The 22,960-nt window shown below is 40.4% G+C and overlaps 1 protein-coding gene and 1 pseudogene across 1 annotated transcript in view; both read left to right on the top strand.

The window, feature by feature from the left end:
• DCP1A (decapping mRNA 1A) overlaps window positions 1-22,960 on the top strand; it is a 54,594-nt gene that overhangs the window by 6,808 nt on the left and 24,826 nt on the right. Inside the window, exon 4 of the mRNA XM_029916887.1 lies at window positions 18,992-19,058. Within this exon, the coding sequence (XP_029772747.1) occupies window positions 18,992-19,058 (67 nt within the window). The remainder of the gene's footprint in view (window positions 1-18,991; window positions 19,059-22,960) is intronic.
• Window positions 13,437-18,259, top strand: LOC115273285 (annotated as a pseudogene).

The raw sequence follows: 22,960 nt of genomic DNA, 5'->3' as shown, positions 1-22,960 counted from the left end.
TACTAGAAAACTGAGCTCTCATTTTTTCCAGCTCTAAATTAATTGTTTTGTTTTATTTTATTTATTTAAAAAATTTTTTTTAATGTTTTTTATTTATTTTTGAGAGACAGAGAGAGACAGTGTGAGCAGGGGAGGGTCAGAGAGAGGGAGACACAGAATCTGAAGCAGGCTCCAGGCTCTGAGTTGTCAGCACAGAGCCTGACGAGGGGCTCAAACCCATGAACTGTGAGATCATGACCTGAGCCGAAGCCGGACACTTAACCCACTGAGCCACCCAGGCGCCCCTGTTTTATTTTATTTTTTAGTTTTGATTTATACAGCTCTCCCACCCCACCCCCCACCCCCACAAGGAAAAGATAAGATCTTACAGAGAAAATGCCTACACTAGCTAAGGGCTTCAGTTAATGATTCTGTTGAGTATTTTGGAAGCAGTGTATTTTTCTGTACTGGTCAAAGGGCCTTTGGGCAGCCGTGAGACCCCTATGAGGCTGCAGTGAGGGTTGAGAAGACTGCAGATTCTGTAGTTAATTAAGCAAAAGTGTAGTTTCTAACACCTTATTTCTGACTCAGAGAGAAAGCGAGTCCCAGAGAAGTTAAGAAACTTGCTTAAGAGTCACAAGTTTGTAAGCAACCTAGGCAGAATTCAAATTGTCAAAGCCCGTGTGCTTTCTGGGTAGCTGCAACAGTAAAATTACTTCCTTCATCAGTCCCCGTTCTAGAGCAAGGCTGTGCACTAAAACTCCACTAATGGAAATGCTTTGTATCAGTCCTGTCCCAGAGAATAGCCACCCCCTACTTGTGACTACTGTTGAGCACTCAAGGTGTGGCTAGGACAACCAAGACATTTTCTTTTCTTTTTTAGTTTATTTAATTTAACCAATTTGCATGTAAGTAGCCATATGTGGCTAGCGGCTACCATGGTGGACAGCAGAAATCTAAAGTCTGAGCCCATACTCCAAACACACCCTTTTGTTGTGCCACACCTGAATTTGGATTAGAGTTTTATGCCTCTCGTTTAGTCATTCTTTTTTAAAATTTATAAGTGATTCCTAGATACAGAGGCTGCAGAAGATATCCCTGAGGGTGGCTTTGCCATGGTAACACTCTTTTGGCATGAAATCTAATTTTCAGAAAAGAATTCTATTCTAGGCTTTGCCATTTTCAGGCTGTAACCTTGAATAAATCATGTAAACCACTGATCTGACCTGCTTATCTTAAAAGGGCATCATGTACATGGAGATATTTTGTCAGGCACTTATGCATGTAAAATATTATAGACTTTGTCTCCATCTTGGACCCAAGCCAAATAATCTTTTTAAAAAGCGAGTCATAGGGATCTTAACATTATCCAAGTTCTCTTAGAACCCAGGCCTTTAGTGTCCTTCTTCATGTCCCTTCTAGCCAGCACCAGGACAAGCTGGAGACTTATCTTTACAAATACTGTTTTCAGATGTTACAGGTCCCATTACTAGACAGCCTGAGGTATGAGAAGTTGAAAATCTATACATGTTAAAAATGAGAAATATTAGAGGGTACATACAAGTTTTTTAAAACTCAATAGAAGCAGTTCTGATCAGTGGGTCACGGTGTTCATTTTGATCAATATACTGAACACACAGCACCCTCCTGCCTAAAACCTGGAATTAATGTAATGGTGTTTAATCTGTGGTCACCTCTTCCTAAAAAACACTAAGGACAGCTTTTTTAAAAATTTTTTTAACATTTATATATTTTTGAGAGAGAGAATGACAGAGCATGAGTGAGGGGAGGGACAGAAAGGGGGGAGAGACAAAGAATCCGAAGCAGGCTCCAGGCTCTGAGCTGTCAGCACAGAGCCCAATGCGGGGTTCAAACTCACAAACCACGAGATCTTGACCTGATCCAAAGTCAGACGCTTAACCGAATGAGCCACCCACGCACCCCAAAACATTGATGATAGTTTTAATTTTATCTTTGATTAGTTGAAGAAATATAGTTTGTTTGTTTTGTTTTGTTTTGTAAACATATGCATTACTACCAATCTGCTGATCTTCTGTTTTCATTTGTAAAGAGAATCCATTTTACCAATTGCATTATAAAACCATTCTTTGGAGACTGAACCTCCAGGAGTTCCATGGCAGAGGCACAGCAAAGAAAATATCCTTTAACTCCTGCCCAGCAATATTATGACAGAAAACCTTCCTCCTACAACATTTAGAATTGCTGTGTAAAATAGTACGTGCATAGCTTAGGCAAAAAGAGAATAGGGGTCATTTCAGTGGCCGACATCAGAGTGAGAGCTGAGGGCTGAAGTGAGGAGCTTGTAAACTGAACTGGCTGCCAGCTCTTGGGCTTCTTACGTATGGAGCTCTCCTTCAGTAAGGACCCCATGTAAGGACAGTTACATGCGGCCAGGAGCTCTCACGGCTGGAAAGGCAGCGCTGAGACACCTGTACGTGCATACAGCCAGGTCCCCTAATGAGCTACATATTAACAAATTAGAAAGATACCAGCCAGCCCACCAACCGAAGACAAGGTAACCGAAGAGGAAGACAAGGCAAGTTTATCTATCTCAGTATGGGCTATGGGCTAGAAGGAAAATGTCTCCCCGGGAGAAGTGTGACTGGGAGCCTTCTCTCATACAGGATTTGGGGTTCAGGTTATACCATTCACTTGGTATAATTTCTTACCCAGGCCAAAAACTAACATACAAATTGATCCTCATCTGGTGAGTTCTCTAGGATTCCTGGTAAAAGCAAATGCAAAATGCTTCTAAAGGGACACCCAGATTGCCCGGGGATCTCATTGATAAGCCTCATGCTCAAAAAGTACTAACTTTACAAGAAAATAATTCACAGTCAGTGAAAGGTAGACCACAACAAACAGCAGGATTAGCCAAACCCTCCCAGAAACTGTAGTCAATGAAATGATCAGATAGAGACTTTAATGGATGTAAATGTCACATGTATAAAATAAAGTGATAGGTAGCTTCAAAAAATAACCAAGTCGAATTCTTAGAAATTAACATTTTAGTCGAAATAAACTTTCTACCTGGACTCAGCAGTTAATTTGTAACAACAGAAAAGAGAAGTGAAGAATAGAAAAGGACATCTGAGGTAATTCTCCAGAATTCAGCCAAGAAATGAAAAGAAATGGAAAATGGGATCAAGAACATAGACTTAGAAAGTCTAACGTAGAGAAGAATTTCCGAATATAAGATAGGTTTAAGAGAGACAGTATCTGAAGGGATTATAACTAATCTCAACTAAGGATTTTTTAGATTCCTTGAAAGACATAAATCTCAGACTTAGGCAGTAGAATAAGGCACCAAGCATAAGAAATAGAAAAACACAAAAAGAAGAAACTAAAGGCTGCGTGAGACTGATGACTCACGAAGAGCACCAGTTAGCCCGACAGCATTTAGTTGCAGCTGAGTTCAGAAGACAAAGGAATAATGTCTTCAGAGTACTGAGGGAAAAACAATGCACTCTTCAGTAGTTCAGGAGAACGAAACAAAGACATTTTTCAACAAAAACAACTTTTGCGTCCAGCAGCCCCTTGCTGAAGGTGTTTCTAAGGCAGTGCTGTCCGGTACGATAGCCGCCAGCCACACACGGCTGTTGAGCACTTGAAATCCTCCTAGTGCAGCAGAATCCTGAGTTGTATTTAATTTGGTTCAGAAATAAGAAAATTTAGTACAGAAGGAAGAAATGAAGTTTTAATCTATAATGAGCAAAGAAAAGGAGGTGAATCAAAATAAGCATGGACTATATAAAACCGTGAAATGACTGATCTGAGCAGAGGTGCTAAACAGGGGAAGCAGGGCGCCGGGGTGGCTCAGTCGGTTAATCGCCCAACTCTTGATTTTGGCTCAGGTCATGATTTGATTTCACACTTATGAGATCGAGCCCCTGTTTGGGCTCTGCACTAACAGCAGGGAGCCTACCTGGGATTCTCTCCTCTCTCTCTGTCTCTCTCTCTCTCTCAAAATAAGTATTTTTTTTAAGGTGAAACAAAAATACTAGACACTAATAGCATAAGGTATAAGCTCTTCACACCTAAAGCATCCCACAACTGAGGTAAGAATAGATAAATTGATGAACCATAGACCTAAATCAAGCTGTTGGTGTCAGAATGGCCAGGGTAAGCACTGCCAAGCCAATAGGATGTCTTGTAAACCCGCACGAGCCAGGATGGGGAAAGAAGTGAATGCACACCACAGGAAACAGAGAGCCCAACATAAAACGGCAGAAATAAAGTAATCACTAACTAGAACAAAATGTGAAGTGAACTAAACTTGCCAGTTCAAAGAGATTCTAGGACAGGATGAACATACAGAATTTGTGAATAACGCTGTTTTCAAAAAACTTCAACCTCAAAACCTGGAAGGATGGAAAGGAAGGGGATGGAATGCGATCTGTCAGGCAACAGGTCACCAAATGAGGCTGCTGTAGCTGTGCTGGTCACGCCTGATCGGTTTCAGGCGAAACCATCGGGCTGAAGTTGCCACATAATGGTAAGAGGAATGAATTACCTAGAAGATAAAACTGTCCCATACTGGTATGTACCTAGTATATGCCAGAAATACACATCCAGTGTTAAAAATCCATGATTTTAAGAGACCACCTCAGTAATTGACAGATAAAGCAGATGGTAATGAGATACTTAAACAGGACAGACAAACTTGATCTCGGCGGGCATATAAAGAACTCTGCTTCTAGCAATTTGAGCATTTGCATTTTTTTCAAATACATATTAGAATTTTATAAAAAATACCATATGTAGGCCACCCAGCCCAAGAAGTTAAGAAAAAAGAGAAATCTGGGTTAAGTTGAAGGAAAATACAGATGAGTGACAATTAACTGCAGAACATAGAAATTTCAATAGAAGGGTAGAAAAAAATCAACATCAAAAACTCTCCCCCATAACCTGATTGATCCAACAACAATAAAAAGAGTGGGAATGGGGGACAGATTGGGCAATATTAGAAATAACCTATATATTTTTTGTATAGTACAACTAAATGTAGTGAACACTTTTTAAAAAAAAAAACAAACAAGAAGTCGCTATAAAGAACTTTTTGCCTGGATGTTTAAGACTTAGATTATATGGTTTCTTAGAAGAAGCATAAGACAACAAAACTTATCCAGGAATAAATAGATCTGAATGCACTCACAAACAACAAAATGTTGGGTCAGTAGTTTAAAATCTTTCCCATCACATCCAAGTAAAATGCTAAGAAGAATGTCCTGTTCAGTAAATGGTACTAGGACAGTTCTTCTCCATAGACTGGCCTCTGAGAAAGCAGATGTAGGATCTATACATTTCAGATCTCACAGGACCCTGATCTCCACAGTCCATCTTCTGCATTGAGGAGGTCATGCTTCTGTCTCCCGCTATTCCTTCAGCAAGCATTTGGCAAGCCCCTGCTACAAGCAACAAACCTCATGGAGTATGTTTCTTCCAGAAGGCGCTTTCCCTAAGACCAGAGTCAGGGCTCCTTTCATTTCTACTTCTGTGGAAATTTAATTTTGAAATGCTTCAAGACTACTTTCTGTAAACAGAGTTCGGAGCAAATTTTTTTAGCCGAAATTTGGTATATAAATCAACAAAAAAGTAAAAGTAAGCAAAATTGGCTTTTCTCTTTGTAACTTGGTTCACCAAAAATATTAAAGTAAAGGTTTGTGGTCCCATTAAGCCCTATAAAGTCAATTCTGGCACTCAGTGATTTCCTTTTGTAAAAACTATTTTGGTATTGTCTTTTACTCTGTTTTTAAACAAACAAGCCGATCACTTAGATGTACATCTTAATATGGTGATACTTAATGAATATCTGTCATTTACCAAGCACTTTACCAAGTGCTATATATACCATTTTGATTAAAACTATTATGTATTTTTAAAGAATTTTAGTTTTTAGTCCTTAGGTTCTGTTGGATTTTCTTAGAAAATTATAAGCCTAAATCATTAAATTGTGTTAGAACTCTACCTTTCTGATAAGGGTTAAGATTCTTAATGAAATATGTTACTATATTAATCCCAATGCTATGACTATTTACTTCTAAAACAACTCTGTTAATGGTAAAAATTAATTATTTAAAATCTGTGATTAGAAATATCAGCTATAAATTTTAATGATTTGGTTAATATTAGTGAAAATCTGATCCACCAGAGAGACTGTGGCGGAATTTACATGCTTAAGGTTTTTTCCTAGTAATTTTTAGCAGCAACACTGAGCCATTAATTAGAAGAAATACACAGTCTAGATTTTGTCTAACTTTATTCCCTCCTTAGACCAGTGCATGATGGTGGTTTTAGTCCCCCCCCAAAAAAAAGATTGTTTTACTTTATGCATAGATAGACTTTGCTTTTTTTTTTTTTTTTTTTTTTTTTTTTTTTGTCCTGAAGATAAACAAGGACAGATATTCACGTTTCTTCCTTCCAGCACCTCAGGGCATGGATCTCCCGCTGAATGCCACTTTTAATTTTTTTTTTAATGTTTTCTATAATCCAAAAGCACTTTGGGAAAAATGAACAAGGTATGTTGCCCTGTAACCTGCTTAACAACAACAAATCACTATAACAAGCAGTTGAAAATAAAAATGTTACTGCTATTTAATATTTTAAAGAACTTACCTCCAAAAGCCTGTGAGAAGTACCTCTTTGTTTCCGCTTCACTTACAACTTTTCCTTTATATCGGGCATCGGTCTCTTGATACAGAGCATTTTTAATTAAAATTAGATCACTAGAAAAGGCAGGGAGATTCATTTCCATAGTGTTGAAAATGCAGCTGCCAAATGGAAAGTTCTAGTAGAAGAAACACTGTAATGTGTACTTTTTTTTTTTTTTTTTTTTTTGGTCTCTGCTTGCCCTTTCTCAGTTCAAGGGCAAGACTCAGAACAGTAGAGGTGGTAGGTGGCTACTGGCATGTGCACAGATCTTCAGACTCAAAGCACAGTGCAGGAAATGTCCTTGCAAGAGAAGTTTACAATTTGTCAGGTCCAAAAATGTGACTTCTACCTCCAAACTAAAAGAGGAATTTATAAACAATTCTAAAAGCTCCGCAGTACATTCCCTGTGATCTTTGAATTCAGCACGGTGCTTCTTGACAAGCCTGAGGAAGGGCCGGCCGCCTTCGCCACCCACAGCAGCAGCGCCGTGCTTGCGGGGACTCCGTAGTCAGCGCAGGAGAAAGGATCTGTGGCAACTGCATTAATCTGGCCTTCTGGACCAAGATAAGGAAAGAGCCCTGCTGTTGCCACGTTAGTAGATTGAAGAGGTAGAAACACCATGAAAACATAGAGTGTGACTTAGTCTCGGAGGCTGACCTGGTGACGCTGTCAGGTCAGGCATTTCAGATGTCTGTATTGCTGTCTCTCTGTCGCAGGCCACTGTTAGAGTTCTGATAGAGCCGTAGTGTTCTCGTGGAGTCTCTAGGAGGGCCTCTCCCAGGTCCCTTCTGGTTAACTTGGTAAGTCCATGAACATTTCAGAATTTCCGAAGTAGATTCATTTCAGTGTGTCTCACTAAGCACTGGCCTTTTCCCCCTAAAGTAGAGTTGTCAGGTAAAATGCAATTTTATCTTTGGTTTTTATTGTAGTATTATCATAATTATAAATATATTTTAAAAGTTAACCATGCATGCACCATTTATCTCTTTTAGAGAATTAATATTTTCTTTTGTGGGAACTCACAAAGAAAAGCAACCGTTACTCCTAGCTAAGTGGAAGAGATGTGTTCTTTATATGTATGTTGTATACAGGTTTTTACCTTGTGTTTACAAAGCGAAGTTCACTTCCAATTTGCTGTAGAGGTAAAAATTGAAACAGAATAACCCCTGGAAGACTTGAGGCCACTCTGGAGTAGGCAGAATAAACCTCAAGACTGAGCCCTTGGGGCTCAGTCCCCTGGCCAATCCAGGCAGATCTGAGCTGCTTACAAAGTCACTACCTCCAGCAGGCTTGGCTTTGGTTTTGGGGGGTTTTTTGTTGTTGTTGTTTTTAAAGAAAGGCATAGGATAAGCATTTGCTACCAACATTTAAAAAGGACTTTTGACACAGACACCTGTATTTCTACCTTTCCTTCTTGTGACAGAATGTCTGTATGGCCACACAGCACCTGCATCCTGTAAGCAGTGATGGACAGGAGCTCTAGGGAGGGCGTGTCCCCCACAGCCTCGCCCATTCGTTCCACCACACCCTGCATCTCTTAGACCGTCATGGGCATTTGCCTTACAACCCTGGTTTGGATGATCTCTTAGTAAATTGGTAGAAAAATACATACACAGCAGAGAAGTTAGAGAAAGGAGAGTAAAGAAGTTCCCCCTTTTCACACCCACTCTTTGAGCTGTTTCCCAAAGCCCTAGGTGTGGATTTTGGGGAGCACAGAAAACAGGAACTCAGCTCCTTGGAGTCCAGGGGCCATGCTTCCCAACCTTTGTTGTCCCTTATGCCACATACCAGTGATGATTTCTGTGCGGGACACTGCGGTGAATAGACCACTAGGGGTCGGACACGTCCAACATTTGGCATGCCCATCATCACTTGCCGAACGCTCCCCGCCCCAGTGCCCCAGAAGCTCTGCCTTAGGAGCGGCAAGTACTGTGTGGCAGGAAACTCTTAACAGCAGGCGGCAAGCCCTGGTGTGACTCCCTGTTTGGTTTTATTTATTTAGAGTTGCCCATTATTTAAGAATAGGAAGTCTGTAACTGGAAACAATCAGTTGTAATATTCCTTGGGTTTATTTTCTTAATTTCCCAAAAAGGTTCAATGGTCATTTCATGTCTCTGAATTCTATACTCAGATTACAATGTTAAAAGGGACTATGGAAGTAATATTGCCAGTAAATGGTTTCAGGTTTGATTTAATTTAGAGAGGGGCACTAAATGTGAAAATACCACATGAGTTTGCAGAATAGCATTTTAAACTTTCCTGGCCTATGTCTTTTAATCAGTGTTCACTAAATAGGTACTGCAATTTAAATTTTTATTTATTTATTTACTTTAAAGTTTATTCATTTATTTCTGAGAGAAAGAGAGAGCTCAAGCAGGGGAGAGGCAGAGAGAGAGAGAGGGAGATACAGAATCCGAAACAGTCTCTAGGCATTGAGCTGTCAGCACAGAGCCCAAGGCAGGGTTTGAACTCGTGAACCGTAAGGTCATGACCTGAGCCGAAGTTGGACTCTCAGCCAACTGAGCCACCCAGGTGCCTCTGCAATTTAAACTTTAGAAAGTGCACTCTTCTTTGTTTGTGTTCATTGGTGTTCTAAGACGTGTGCTCTTTGGCCACAACAGGTAAGCTGCTGAGGTAACTGAATCCCAATTACCAGCCGCATGTGTGCATTCATAGCGTTTTCCTGCCTGCCTGTTTGCCACCCACCGCAGTCTTTTGTCAGAATCCACAGCCAGTCAGGTTGTGGCCCCACACCCTTTTTCCTCCTGTGTTCTACCTTCCTTCTCAGACCCTTTCTCCTCTCTCTCTTTCCGGATCCTTTCATGTTGATGTGGAGCCACCAGGCTTGTTCTTGTCCTAAGTCCAGGCAGGGGCATTGGCGCTTTCACTAGCCGGGGTAGGCTTATGTTTACATAATCTATTCCATTCTTACATTACTTTTATAATCAGAAGGATCTTCCTTCTGTTTAGAGTAAATGTTTTTGGCTATATTCAAAGCACATTTTCCTGTTCTTCCTTCTTGTGCAGGGGATCTTTGTCAGTATCATCTTAGAAGTATTGTAACTCTAAACGCCATTGTCAAAAAGCTTTTCTCCAAGCCCTTTTTTTGCTTGGCACCATACTGAGAAAATCTCCAACCTCCTCAGATCCTTTTAGAAAGTAGGTCAGACCTAAATAATAAATGAATCAAAAAGACAACATGTGCATGAGAGTGATTCCCAGCTCTGTTCTTATGACATTTCATAGCATCTCAAGAAGTCTCTAGGGATTTTACAAAGGCTCCAAATTAATTTGGATTTTCTTGATCTTATACATGCCATATAGCATTCCAGATGAGAAGCAAAGTGAGCTGTAACATCAAATCAAAATAGGCTACTGAATCTTCAAACCACGTTCTCTGGGGAAATGGAAAACTCTTGCTCCTCAGCTTTTTAAAATTTCTCAATATTGGGGCACCTGGGTGGTTCAGTTGGTTAAGCCTCTGACTTCAGGTCAGGTCATGATCTCACAGTTCGTGGGTTCGAGCCCCGCATCAGGCTCTGTGCTGACAGTTTGGAGCCAGGAGCCTGCTCCGGATTCTGTGTCTCCCTGTCTCTCTGCTTTCTTGCTTTATTTCTCTCTCTATCTCTCTCTGAAATAAATGTTAAAAAAAAGGTTTTAAAATTTCTCAATATTAAATAATCTAACAGCTGTAATCTTGTGTGAGTACAGTTAATTTTGGATATTCTTTTCTGCATTTTGATTTTGTCATGGGAGTACAACTTAAAGGTAATTAAATATCCTACCACACTCCTAGACTCTTTGGTGACTTGCCTATACTGCATGACTTAGGACAGCCGTTAACAGCTGCAAAATATGGTCAGGGTCCAATAACTAGTTTGCTTTCGTCTTGAGAAATGCCACTTTTAAATCAGGATGCCATCATTATTTGTCACAGCAAAATAATACTGTATTATCAAATCCTTAAATACTCTGTGCTGTAGTTAATCAAGGAAAACTATCTCAGGATGTTTCAGCAAATGAATGGTTCACAGTATGTGTTGGGCCTTGGAGTGGAAGTTCTCTGGAGGGAAGAATACTTGGCTTTGGCTTGGAGACAGGTCCTCCGTGATCTCAGCTATCTGGGAACTTGTCTGTCTTTCCTCACCGGTGACAGTGACAGGCTCAGGGACAGCTCTCAGGGCTTTCTTGCCAGTTGCATGCACCGAGCATTTGATATGTTGGCAGACAGAGCTGATTCTTGGATGCGTGTCTGAACCTCTACAGGTCCACTTTTGGCAGAATCGAGTGTGACTCTTATCCTTTACCCATTAAGCTATCGTTATGGCTTCCTTATCTTTATTTCTTCTGCAAACATGCCTTTGAAAGTGTTTAGGTCTCTTTTGGCAGTTTACTTGATAATGTACAAGAGTGGAAGGCATGTGTCTTATTTCTAAATTCTAGTGTATTTCTTCAAAGGAATAAGTGAAGTTTTGTCAACGTAAGTTGGTAGTTCTGTTGGGTTTATTTTGATTATCCATATGGAATTCTTTCTTAAGAGTTGGGCTTTCAACCCCGTATGGAAACATTATTAAATACCCTTGTTTAGCCCAAAAAATGTTCTGAGTATAATGTATTGCATATCACAAACTTTCTCCTCACTCTAAAGTTGCATGGGTGTGTGTGTTATAGGAAAACTGGAAGCTAGCATTTGGACTCTTGTGTTTTGTGTGTTCTTTAGCCAAGGTTGGAAGAGGTGTATTTAAAGAAAGATGGCTGCGTATACTTGCCATATGTGGAGTCTTTTCAAAGCCCAATCTGATTACTCTATGTAGGAGCGGTCCTTAGCCACGAGAAATAGGAACATCACCAAAGACCTTGCGGAAGATGCTGCTTCATAAATACCTCGCCTGTAACAAAGCATCTTCCTCTGTTCCTTGTCAAAAGGATGTTAAAGTTAAATTTAATCTGTTTACTTCCATCATGTAAAATATTCCAAAATTACTTGTTATTCATTAGACATGGATTCTGTTTGAAGTGGTGGTGGTGTTTTGCAGTTCTGTGAACAGAAGAGGGGCTGTGAACCTGGATTCCAAACATGGGAAACTCTTTACATCAGGCTGAATGAAGGTTCAGAAAACAAAAGCCAATCTGGAAGTGTGGTAGTGAGTGTACACAGTCACCTGCAGGGCACATAGCCAGACATGGAGCCCAACAGTCAAGGACGGTTTTAGTGAAATCGAAGGGTTTCTCTACCAGACAAGTCCCTTTATGAACAGGTTAGAGAAAATACTCATATTCATGATCTTCATTCATAAAATGAAGCCACTCGTTCACTCTGTGTATCAATGTTTCACTCCCTCTACAATGACAACTGAGAAAATCCAATTAAACTTTTATTCTGTCAAAAAGGGAACTTTAAAGTTGTAACTGGCCATGAAGTTTTTTGTAGAATATAATGATGTTAATTCAGAATGAAACAAAAATTCACCATTAAAATAGCTTTTATTGTACACTGAAAACTATAAGACATTAATGAAGGAAATTGAAGAAAACACAAATGGAAAATACTTCATGCTCCTGGATTGGAAGGATTATTATGTTAAAATGTCACTACTACCTTAAGCAATCTATAGACTGAGTGTAATTCACATCAAAATTGCCATGACATTTTTCACTGAAATAGAACAAACAATCCTAAAATGTGGATGGAACCACAAAAGACCCCAGATAGCCAAATTTAAGAAGAAAAAAGCCACAGGCATTACAATCCCAGATTTCAAGATAAACTACAGAGCTATAGTAGTATGCAAAACAGTGTGGTACTGACACAAAAATGGACACATAGATCTGTGAAACAGAATAGAGTACCCAACAATAACCCCACACATATGTGGACAAATTAATTTATAAAGAGAGAACCAAGAATATACCATGGGGAAAAGACAGTCTCTTGAGTAAATGGTGTTGGGGAAAGGGGACAGCTACATATTACTATCTTATCTTACACCGTACACAAAAATAAATTCAAAATAGAGTAAAGACTTGAATGTAAGACCTGATGCCACAAAACCCCTAGAGGAAAACATAGGTGGTAAGCTCCTGGACTTCAGTTTTGGCAATGATATTTTGGTTTTGGTTTTTTATAGTTTATTGTCAAGGTGATTTTCATATAACACCATTTCTGGGTATTTGTCTGGAAAAAAATGAAAACATTAATATCCCTCTCGTGTTTGTTGTAGCATTATTTACAACAGCTGGAATATGCATACAACCTAAGAGTCCATCAATGGATGGAGGGAAAAGGAAAATGTATATATACATGATGGAATATTATTCAGCCATTAAAAAAAAAAGAAACCTTACTGTTTGCAACAATATAGATGGATCTTAAGGACATCATGCTAAATGAAATAGATCAGATAGGGAAAGATAAAGGCTGAATGATACCACTAATGTGTGGAATCTTTAAGGGGAAGAAAAAAACAGGGTGCCTGGGTGGCTTAGATGGTTGAGCTTCCAACTCTTAATTTCAGCTCAGGTCATGATCTCACAGTTTGTGAGTTTGAGCCCCTCAAAGTGCAGAGCCTGCTTGGGATTCTCTTTCTCTCTCTCTCTCTCTCTCTCTCTCTCTCTCTCTGCCTCTCCCTGCTCATGCTCTCTCTCTCTTTCAAAATTAATTAATTAATTTAAAAGCTCATGGATATAAAGAACAGATTGATCATTGCCTGGGAGGAGGGGAGGGGAGGGGAGGTCAAAAGGTACAAATTTCCAGTTAGAAAATCTTTTACTTCAGTAATGAGGCAATGGCGGTGTGGTGTCAAGACCATTGGCCCAAGAATGAGAATACCTGAGTTCTAGCTACAGTTCTAAGGTGTTTTTCATCTGATTTTTAATAAGCTGTTTAGTCTTTCTATGAACCTCCATAAAAGTGCATAATGAGACTTCTGATCCAAACAAGATGGCGTAGACTTACTTGTCTATCCTTGCTTATTTCTGTTAATTACAACTCTAAAACCCAGAAATAACACAAGAGACAATCAGGAGAACTCTAAAAGGAAGAAAGGGGAAGACCCAGAATTGGCAAAACAACACAGCAATAGAAGAAGGGGGCCCAGGCCTGGTATTCATTGTCTTCCAACCCAGGGCAGGGCAGGTGGGCTCATTCCCCTCCTGGACCAAGTGGCATTCCTGCCAACAATATCAGGTGACCCCAGAAAAACTGGCAGAAAGGATTAGGAGCCCTGCTGACAATAGGAGGGGTCATATCACTAGCCTAGTCTGGGAAGCAGTCTTCACCTGTGATGTCAGAGGCTCTCTGAGAAGAGGCATACACGGCGGCCTAGCCACAGGGAACTCTTCCCTTATCTTCAAGTGACAACTTGCTAAGAGCCTACTAAATTTTTGCTTCAAGAAAAATAAGAGCAAATTAAGCTCAAAGCATACAGAAGTGAGGAAAGAATAAAAATGAGAGCAGAAGAAATCAATGACATTGAAAATATGAAAAGAGAAAAAAATTAATGAAACAATAAGCTGGGTTTTTAAAAAACTTTTTTAAGTTTATTCTGAGAGAGACAGAGACAACACAAGTAGGGGAGGGGCAGAGAGAGAAAGAGAGAGAACATCTCAAGCAGGCTCTGTCTATACTGTCAGCACAGAGCTCGGTGTGGGGCTCAAACCCAGGAAGCAGTGAGATCATGACCTGAGCCAAAGCCAAGAGTTGGATGTTTAACAGAGCCACTCAGCCACCCCAGATTTAAAAAGGATCAATAAAATTCATGAGCCGTTAGTAATACTAACAAAAAGAAGAAGAAGACACAAAGTACCAGTATTAGGAATGGAATAGTGGGTATCACTATAGATTCTCCAGACATTAAAAGGGTAATAAGCTAATGCTGTGAACAGTCTTACAGTCATAAACTTGGTAACTTGGAAGAAATGGACCAATTCCTTGAAAACTCAACCAAGATAAAACAGATAACATCAATAGTCATATAGTTGTTGAAGAAATTGAATTCATAATTCAAAAGAAAAAAGTCTCCAGGCCTAGATGGTCTTACTGGAGAATTCAAAAAGGAGTTAACACTAATTTTACATAGTTTCTTCCACAAAACAGACAAGGAGGAAACAATTTTCAGCTAATTTTATAAAGCCAGTATTGGGGCGCCTGGGTGGCTCAGTTGGTTAAGCTTCCGGCTTCAGCTCAGGTCATGATCTCACGGTTCGTGGTTTCGAGCCCCGCGTCAGACTCTGTGCTGACAGCTAGCTCAGAGCCTGGAGCCTGCTTCAGATTCTGGATCTCCCTCTCTGTCTGACCCTCCCTCCCCTGTTCACTCTGTCTCTCTCTGTCTCTCAAAAATAAATAAAAAGCATTAAAAATTTTTTTTTAATAATAATAAAGCCAGTATTACTCTGACACCCAAATAAGGCAGACAGTACAATAAAAGAAAACCATAAACCAGCATCTCTGAGGAAGTAGGTGAACAAAAGTAGTCACCCAAATATTAGCAAATTCAACAATATAGAGAAATGGGTTCTATTCCAGATCTGCAAAGTAGAGTCAATATTGAAAATCAGGGGCATGTGGGCAGCTCCATCAGTTAAGCAACTGACCTTTAGTTTCAACCCAGGCCATGATCTCAGAGTCCTGAGATTGAGCGCCTTGTCAGGCTCCACACCAAGTGCAGAGCCTGCATGGGGTTCTCTCTCCCTCTTTGCCTCTTCCCCACCTGTGCACACACACATACACACTCTCTCAAAAATAAACTTAAAAAAAAATATATTGAAAATCAGTCAGTTTAATATACCACAGCAACAGACTAAAGACGAAATAGAAATATCACATGATCATATTTTGTGTTTTTGATGCAGAAAAAAAAGCCATGCCCATGCATGATAAAAACTCTTAAGTTCAGAGGTAAATTATGTGATCTTGATAAAAAGCATGTACAACAAACTTACAGCCAACATTATATTTATAGTGAAAGGCTGAATGTTTTCCCTGTAAGACTCAGAACAAGGGAAGGATGTCCACTGAACACTGCTTCGCAACATCACACTGAAAGTTCTAACCTCTGCATAAGGGGAAAAAGAATAGACCTACAAACTGGAAGAGAAAAAAATAATAAAAATGTTATTTGCAGATAACAACTGTCTAAGTACAAACTCCTAGAACTAGTTTGGTAAGGTATGAGAATACAAGATCAGCATTCAAAAATCAGTCACAAGTAAAACTACCATTTAGGGGCACTGGCTGGCTTCGTTGGAAGAGCATGCAACTCTTGATCTCGGGGTCATGAGTTGGAGCCCCACAGTGGGTGTAGAGACTACTAAAACATAAATAACCTTAAAAGCAAACTACCATTTATAATCCTTACAAAGAAAATGAAGTACTTAGGCACAAATTTAACAGAACATGTATAGGATCTATGTGCTGAAAATTACTGATGAAAGAAATCAGAGAAGATGTATATAAGTGGAGAGAGAGACTGCTTGTGCATTGAAGGACTCCACATAGTACGAATTCATTTATTCCCAAGTTGGTCTGTAGGTTTAATGCACTTTCCATCAGACTCCCAGCAAAGTGTTTTGTAGGCGTAAACAAACTTATTCTAAAACTTATGGAAAAGCACAAGCCATAGAAGCTAAAACAATTTGGAAAAGATGCATAAAGTGGAGGAAATTATTAAGGCCTACTGTATAGCACAGGAATCAAGAGAGTGTGGTACTGGTGGAGGAATAAACATATAAATAGAATAAAATAAATCTGGAAATAGACCCACACAAATATGCCCAACTCATATTAGACAAAGATACAAAAAATTCCTCAGTAAAGAGAGGAGAGCATTTTCAACAAATAATGCTGGAACATTTAAACCAAAACAAAAGAAAGAACCTTAACCTAAACCTTTTTGTACAAAAATTTAACTCAAAATTGATTACTAACTGATGGGGTGCCTGGGGTACCTGGTTGGTTAAGTGTCTGACTTCGGCTCAGGTCATGATATCACAGTTCCTAGGTATGAGCCCTGCATCAGGCTCTATGCTGATGGAGCCTGGAGCCTGATTTGGATTCTGTGTCCCCCTTTTTCTCTGCTCTGTCTCTCTTTCTCAAAAATAAATAAAACATTTAAAAAAATTGATTACCAACTGAAATGTAAAACTGTAAACCTTTTAGGAAAAATCAGAAAGATATGTTACTACGGGTCCGTCAGCAAAGTATTCTTAGACTTGATGCCAAAAGCATGATCCATGAAAGGAAAAATTGGTAAGTTGGACCTTGTCAAAATTAAAAATCTTTGCTCTGGAAGGACCTTACTAAGAGAATGAAAAACAAGCTATAGACAGAAAATATTTTCAAGATACGTATCCAACAAAGGCCTAGTATCTTGAATATCTACAGAACTCATAAAATTCAACAGTAAAAAAAAATCCAATTAGGAAGGGCAAAAGACACGAACAGACATTTGGCTAAATAGAAAATATGGATGACAAAGAAGCACATGAAAAGATGTTCAGTATCATTAGCTTTTAGGGAGATGTAAACTAAAACCACAGTGAGATGCCACTATCCACACACCTGTCAGAATGGATGATGTTAAAAACAGAACAGATGCTGGCAAGGATGCAGAGAAGCCAGATTGCTCATGCATTGCTGGCAGTAATATAAAATAGTACAAGCACTCTAGAGAACAGAGTTTCTTCTTTAAACTGAACATGGAACTGTTGTGACTCAGTAGCTGTGCTTTGGGGCATTTAACCCAGAGATGAAGCCTTAAACTCACACAAAAACCTGTGCATGAACATCCATGGCTTCTTTATTCGTTTTTAGCTCAAAACTGGAAACACACCACATGTCCTTCATGGATAAACATTTGAACATGTACAGCCACGCCATGAAATACTACACAGCCGAAAAAGAGAGCAGGGCAGAAGAAGGCAAAAGTGGATGGGTCCCCACTATGTGGCCTCGTGGTGTCAGCTGAATATGAGCGGCTCTCCTCTGAAGCCCTGGAGGCTGCCTGTATTTTTGCAGCAAGTAAAAACCGAAAGCTGTAGCAAAGATGATTTTCACATCCAAGTGCAGCTCCAGCCCTCCCCCATCATCAGCATCAACAAGATGTTGTCCTGTGCTGGGGTTGACAGGCTCTGGAAAGGTATGCAGAGTGCCTTTGGAAACCCCAAGGGCACCATGGTTAGGGTCCACATTGGCCATGTCATCATGTCCACCCAGAAGCATGTGACTGAGACCCTATGCAGGTCCAAGTTCAGGTCTCCTGGCCACCAGAGGATCCACATTTCCAGGAAGTAGGGCTAAGTTTAATGTGGACAAATTTGAAGACATGATGGCTGAAAAGCAGCTCATCCCAGATGGCTGTGGGGTCAAATACATTTGTGATCATCGCCTGTTAGACAAATGCCAGGCACTGCTCCCTCCTTATTCATGCCCACCAATAAATCCTACTTCCTGTCTTTAAAAAAACAAAGTTTAATTTTTTAAAAAGGGATAATGGTACGCGCACTGCCTGTACCAGTCATTGTAAGTGTGGAGGGAGGTGCGGCCTGGGCCAGGCTGTGTCACGGTGTGCGCCCGTGGCAGCAATGCGCCGTAGCTATTCGTGTGTTTTGACTGACAATTCAGTATTTCTACCCCACCTTATCCAAAAAGTATTTACAGTGGTTTTATGTATTGTTACCTTTAATTATAAAGTTCATTTGTCTGTTCATCAAATAGTTTTTGAGGGATTTCTTGGTGTTGATCCCACCACACATGCTGGGAATGAAGAAGGAAAAGAAGCGTGACAGACTGAGCTCAGCCCCAGCATGTCCATTTCCTACATGAACGATGTTGATCATAGGTGAATGTGGAGCTGGTGTTTTTATTGTAACTACTAATTCCATATTTCAAACTTCAAGAGATTGATCAGGTTTGGTTGTTTGGGTAGCTGGTGGGTGAACTTGATTTTCAATAATTAAGACTTTTTTCCCCACAGTTTACTGTCAATTTGGAATGCATCTCACAATGTTGATTCTTAGTTTAACAGCATTTTTCTTTCTTAGTAATACGGAAAATAATTGTACCTCTTACACTTAGTGGCACTTGAGGCTCAATGAGATGTGGAAAATCATGTCTAAAAGCTTTCTTTTGCAATTTTCATGTGACTATTTTACCTATCCCAATTTTATTAATAATTAAACTGTTTAAGGAAAAGGCTTTCTCTTTCTTTAGAGGAACTCTTCAACCGTTTGAGGGTTTGATGGTAAATTCTATGACTTTCCATAGTAATAACATAGTATTTACGTATACCCAAAGTTGAAACCACGTTTCCCCTTATCTTTTTTTTCTCCTTTGTTTTTCAAGTGTCAATATACAGCATCTGGTTTTACGACAAGAATGACTGTCACCGCATAGCCAAACTCATGGCCGAGTAAGTATTTCTCTTACAACATAGATTTAACTAATGATATATGAGACATCAAAAAATTACTTTCCCCCTCACTTCTCTTTGTTACTGAGTCTACTAATTCATCTATTTCTCCCCTGATTTCTTGCTTATTGTCAAAAAATCACAAGAGGCAGAAATGCTTAAAGAAAACTAGAATTATCTGTGGTGCTACTACTCCCATTGTTAGTGTTTTAGTCTGTTTCCTTCCCGTCTTTTTATTTGTGCGTTAGGTTGGTGTGTGTGGTGGTTTTTTACAAAAATAGGATCACCCTGTACCTCCTACTTTTCAGTTCAACAGCCTTTTTCCAGTTTATGCTAAAGAGTCCTCTGTGGTATTTGTCATTTTATCCAGTCCTGAAGACAGCCTATAATTTAACCAGACCCTTACTGTTAAGTACGTGCTTGGGCTAACCACAGGACACCGTCACAGCCAGGGCACAGGCAGGCTGGCCTAGGCTCCGGCGAGAAGAGCGGTGCTGTGTGGATCACGGCACCCAGTAGAGAACTCCTGCCGGCGCTTCCTGGACATGGACTCCACTGTGGCGCCGCCTCTGGGTGCAGGCCCCCAGGTCACTAATGGGTTCTGTTCCAGATGCTTTGTAGGTGAGAATCTTGGAAATTGGGAAGTTACTTCATCAAGTGAATGTTCTACAGGGTGGCCCGCAGGAGCCACCCTTGTCTGGCTTGTCTGAGCTGCTGGTGCTGCAGGTCTGGGTGCTGGAGGGGCCTACGGAGTTCCGGTGGCCAGTGCATTCCGGCTCCCCTGTGGTTCCTTTTCAGTTTTGGCCTAAGTCTCTTCAGAGATGTGACACCCGCCGTGTGTCCCCCCGCCCCCCGCGCTTCCCATCAAAATTCCCTTTGTTCTCCTGCAAGGCTTTTATCTACATCTTTGGAAGAAACCTGTCTTTTTTTTTTAATAAGAAACAGGCCAATTTTACACTGATTTCTGTTAAATAAAATAACCCCCAAACCTCAATTCTAGGCATATTTGCATTTTAGAAGATATGACTAAAGCAAAGTTTTCATCCAGGACTACTGTCATATCCTGATTGGAGGTTTGTCCGCGTCCTGCTTTGTTTGCTCTGGCCGTGAGCTCACAGGGTAGACGATGTTTACTGCTGACTGCAGGCAGGTGCCCCTGAAGACACTGTTCCAAGTGAACTTGTATCACTCATGTTGGAAAACGTGTTGCCTCATTAGAAGGACTTCCTTCCTTCCTTCCCTCCCTCCCTCCCTCCTTTCTTTCTTTTTCTTTTTTTCTTTCTTTCTTTCTTTCTTTCTTTTTCTTTTTTTCTTTCTTTCTTTCTTTCTTTCTTTTTCTTTTTTTCTTTCTCTTTCTTTCTTTCTTTCTTTCTTTCTTTCTTTGTTTCTTTCTTTCTTCCATGTTTTATTTATTTTTGAAAGAGAGAGTACAGGGAGGGACAGAGAGAGGAGGCGACAGAGGGTCTGAAGCGGGCTTTCTGGCTCTGCAGTAACAGAGCGCCCAACGTGAGACTCCAACATCATGACTTGAGCTTCACGAAGCTGGACACTTAGCCGACTGAGCCACCCAGGCACCCCAAAGCACATTTTATTCTTACAACACCTTGTCCCTGGAAATTAATTAAAACTATTTTTGTTTTACAAAGCCATTTACTTATCCGATGACTACTTTTTTTGTATTTTTGAAAGTGACAGCAAAGGCAGTTTGCTTCCAATTACTTAGAAGACACATTTATTGATTCTTGGTTATTCTGAAATCCAGAATATTTTTCTCAAGTATCTAAACTTTGAAATGTGTTAGTATATAGACTTTCTCCTGCAGATTGAGAGCTTTTGGGCCCCCAGTAAGAAATCTGTTTCTTTTCATTTTAATAGCTACTTACAGGAAATCATTTTGAGCCTTTTTCTAAACTGTCAGGGCCAGTGGTACCTCTCATACAAGACTTCAGATTGCAGATGCAGCAGAAGACTGAAGGCCTATCTGAAAATTTTATGTTGAAACCAAAAATAGGATGAGGAAGTAGAAACAGAAAGCAGAAGGGAAATGAGCATTTGAGGGTCTTTCACGAGGAATGGCCCAAGAAGCGTATTTGCTTACGCTTCCAGCAGGTTTTACTAGAAGCGGGGGGGGGGGGGGGGGGGGGGGGGGGGGGGGGGGGGGGCGGTGCATGGAAAGTGATGAGAGAGTGCCCTCCCGAAACTGCTAGTAATGAGCTTTCAAGTGTCTGGCCTATTTATGGCTGAAGAGAACACCTTATATGTTAACATTAACTTTGTGATAAATGGTGTTCTGGTCACCAAAGATAAGAAAAAAAAAAAAAAGACTACTTTATCTTTCTTTGCTCTGACTTTGCTTGCCTCGATTTGCTACATATTTCAGAGTATCTGCTCACCAGAATTTCAGGTGTGTATTGGCACATTGTGTGCCTCGATAAATGTCCCTGTCGGTGCCCATTCTGTTAAATCACTGTTTCAACAGCTGCAATATAATAAAAACTCTCTAAGTAAAGAAATTGAGTTATTCCAAAAGATGTTTACAAAAACTGCGCAGCTGTGTGGGAGAGCGAGCAAACCTCTAGACCTGTACTGTATCCGAATTTGGAGATCCTCTTTGCTCAGAGGCAAAGTTGAAAATCCACTAAATTTGGGAAATGCTAACTCTCCCACAGAGGAAATCACCCTGCCAGAAACTCTTCTTAACAATAAATCTTTCTTTGAATGGTTGCCTACAAAGACTGTGAAATTTGGAAAATTCATGCAAGTGAGCCGTATTCCTGATTTGTGGGTAGTCTTGAGGGCATATTTGAGAAGAGGACGAGAGGCAAGGGCACTCCTCGAAGAGTTTGGGTTGGAAGAGGCCTGATGGGGTCCCAGCATCATTCCTGTCCCTTCATGCCACCTGGACATGCTGTTGAAAGCACAGGTGAGCATTGTAAGGTGGCCCGTTCCACTAGTGAACAGTGGTGACCACTAGAAATGGTCTCCTTGGGGCACCTGGGTGGCTCAGTTGGTTGAGCGTCCAGCTTTAGTTTAGGTCATGATCTCATGGTTCATGAGTTTGAGCCCTACATCAGGCTCTGTGCTGACAGCTCAGAGCCTGAAGCCTGCTTCAGATTCTGTGTTTTCCTGTCTCTGCCCCTTCACTGCTCACCTCCCTCCCTCTCTCTGTCTCTGTCTCTCTCTCTCAAAAATAAATAAAACATTTTTTAAAAATTAGAAAAGAAAGAAATGTTCTATTTTGGGGGTTCCTGGCTGGCTTAATCAGTAGAGCATGTGACTCTTGATCTCAGGGTCAGGAATGCAGACCCCGTGTTGGGCATAAAGCTTACTTTAAAAAAAAAAAGAAGAAGAAGAAAGAAAGAAAAGAAAAGAAACTTTGAACCAAAATTACCGATCCAGTGTGGAGCTGGGATGAGGGGAGTAGCAGCTTGGGCAACCCAGGCAGCCGGCAGGAGGAGGGAGAGACAGGCTGTGACCGGAGGCCTCGGTGAAGGTGAATCAAGCTGGTGCAGCTTATAGCTGAGTATAAATACAAGTCTCTTGAAATAGCACTCTTTTTTCCCCCTGATTATTAAAGGAGTGCCTGTTAGTTATGGAGAATGAAGAAAAGTACACAAAGGGAAAGTGAAATTGCTTGTGATCCACCATCAAGAAATAACCAGCATGTATGTCTCTGGTCTTTTTCTCCTTTGCAAAAACCTCACAGTTGTGACCATACAGTCTTTCTTTTCCAGCACAGATACAAATGAGACCATATGGATGCTAATTGGTCTGATCCTCATACCACATACCAGTCTTCTTTCATTCTACTGTAAAGTGTGTGATTGTACATTCACTTCAGAAATAATCATCTTATTCACAGCTGTAAACCTCTAGATAGAGAAATAACACCATTACCTCAA

Source organism: Suricata suricatta, chromosome 12 (assembly GCF_006229205.1).
Source record: "Suricata suricatta isolate VVHF042 chromosome 12, meerkat_22Aug2017_6uvM2_HiC, whole genome shotgun sequence".
NCBI lineage: Eukaryota > Metazoa > Chordata > Mammalia > Carnivora > Herpestidae > Suricata > Suricata suricatta.
The sequence above is the reverse complement of the archived record's forward strand: the minus strand, read 5'-3'. Positions and strand labels throughout refer to the sequence as shown.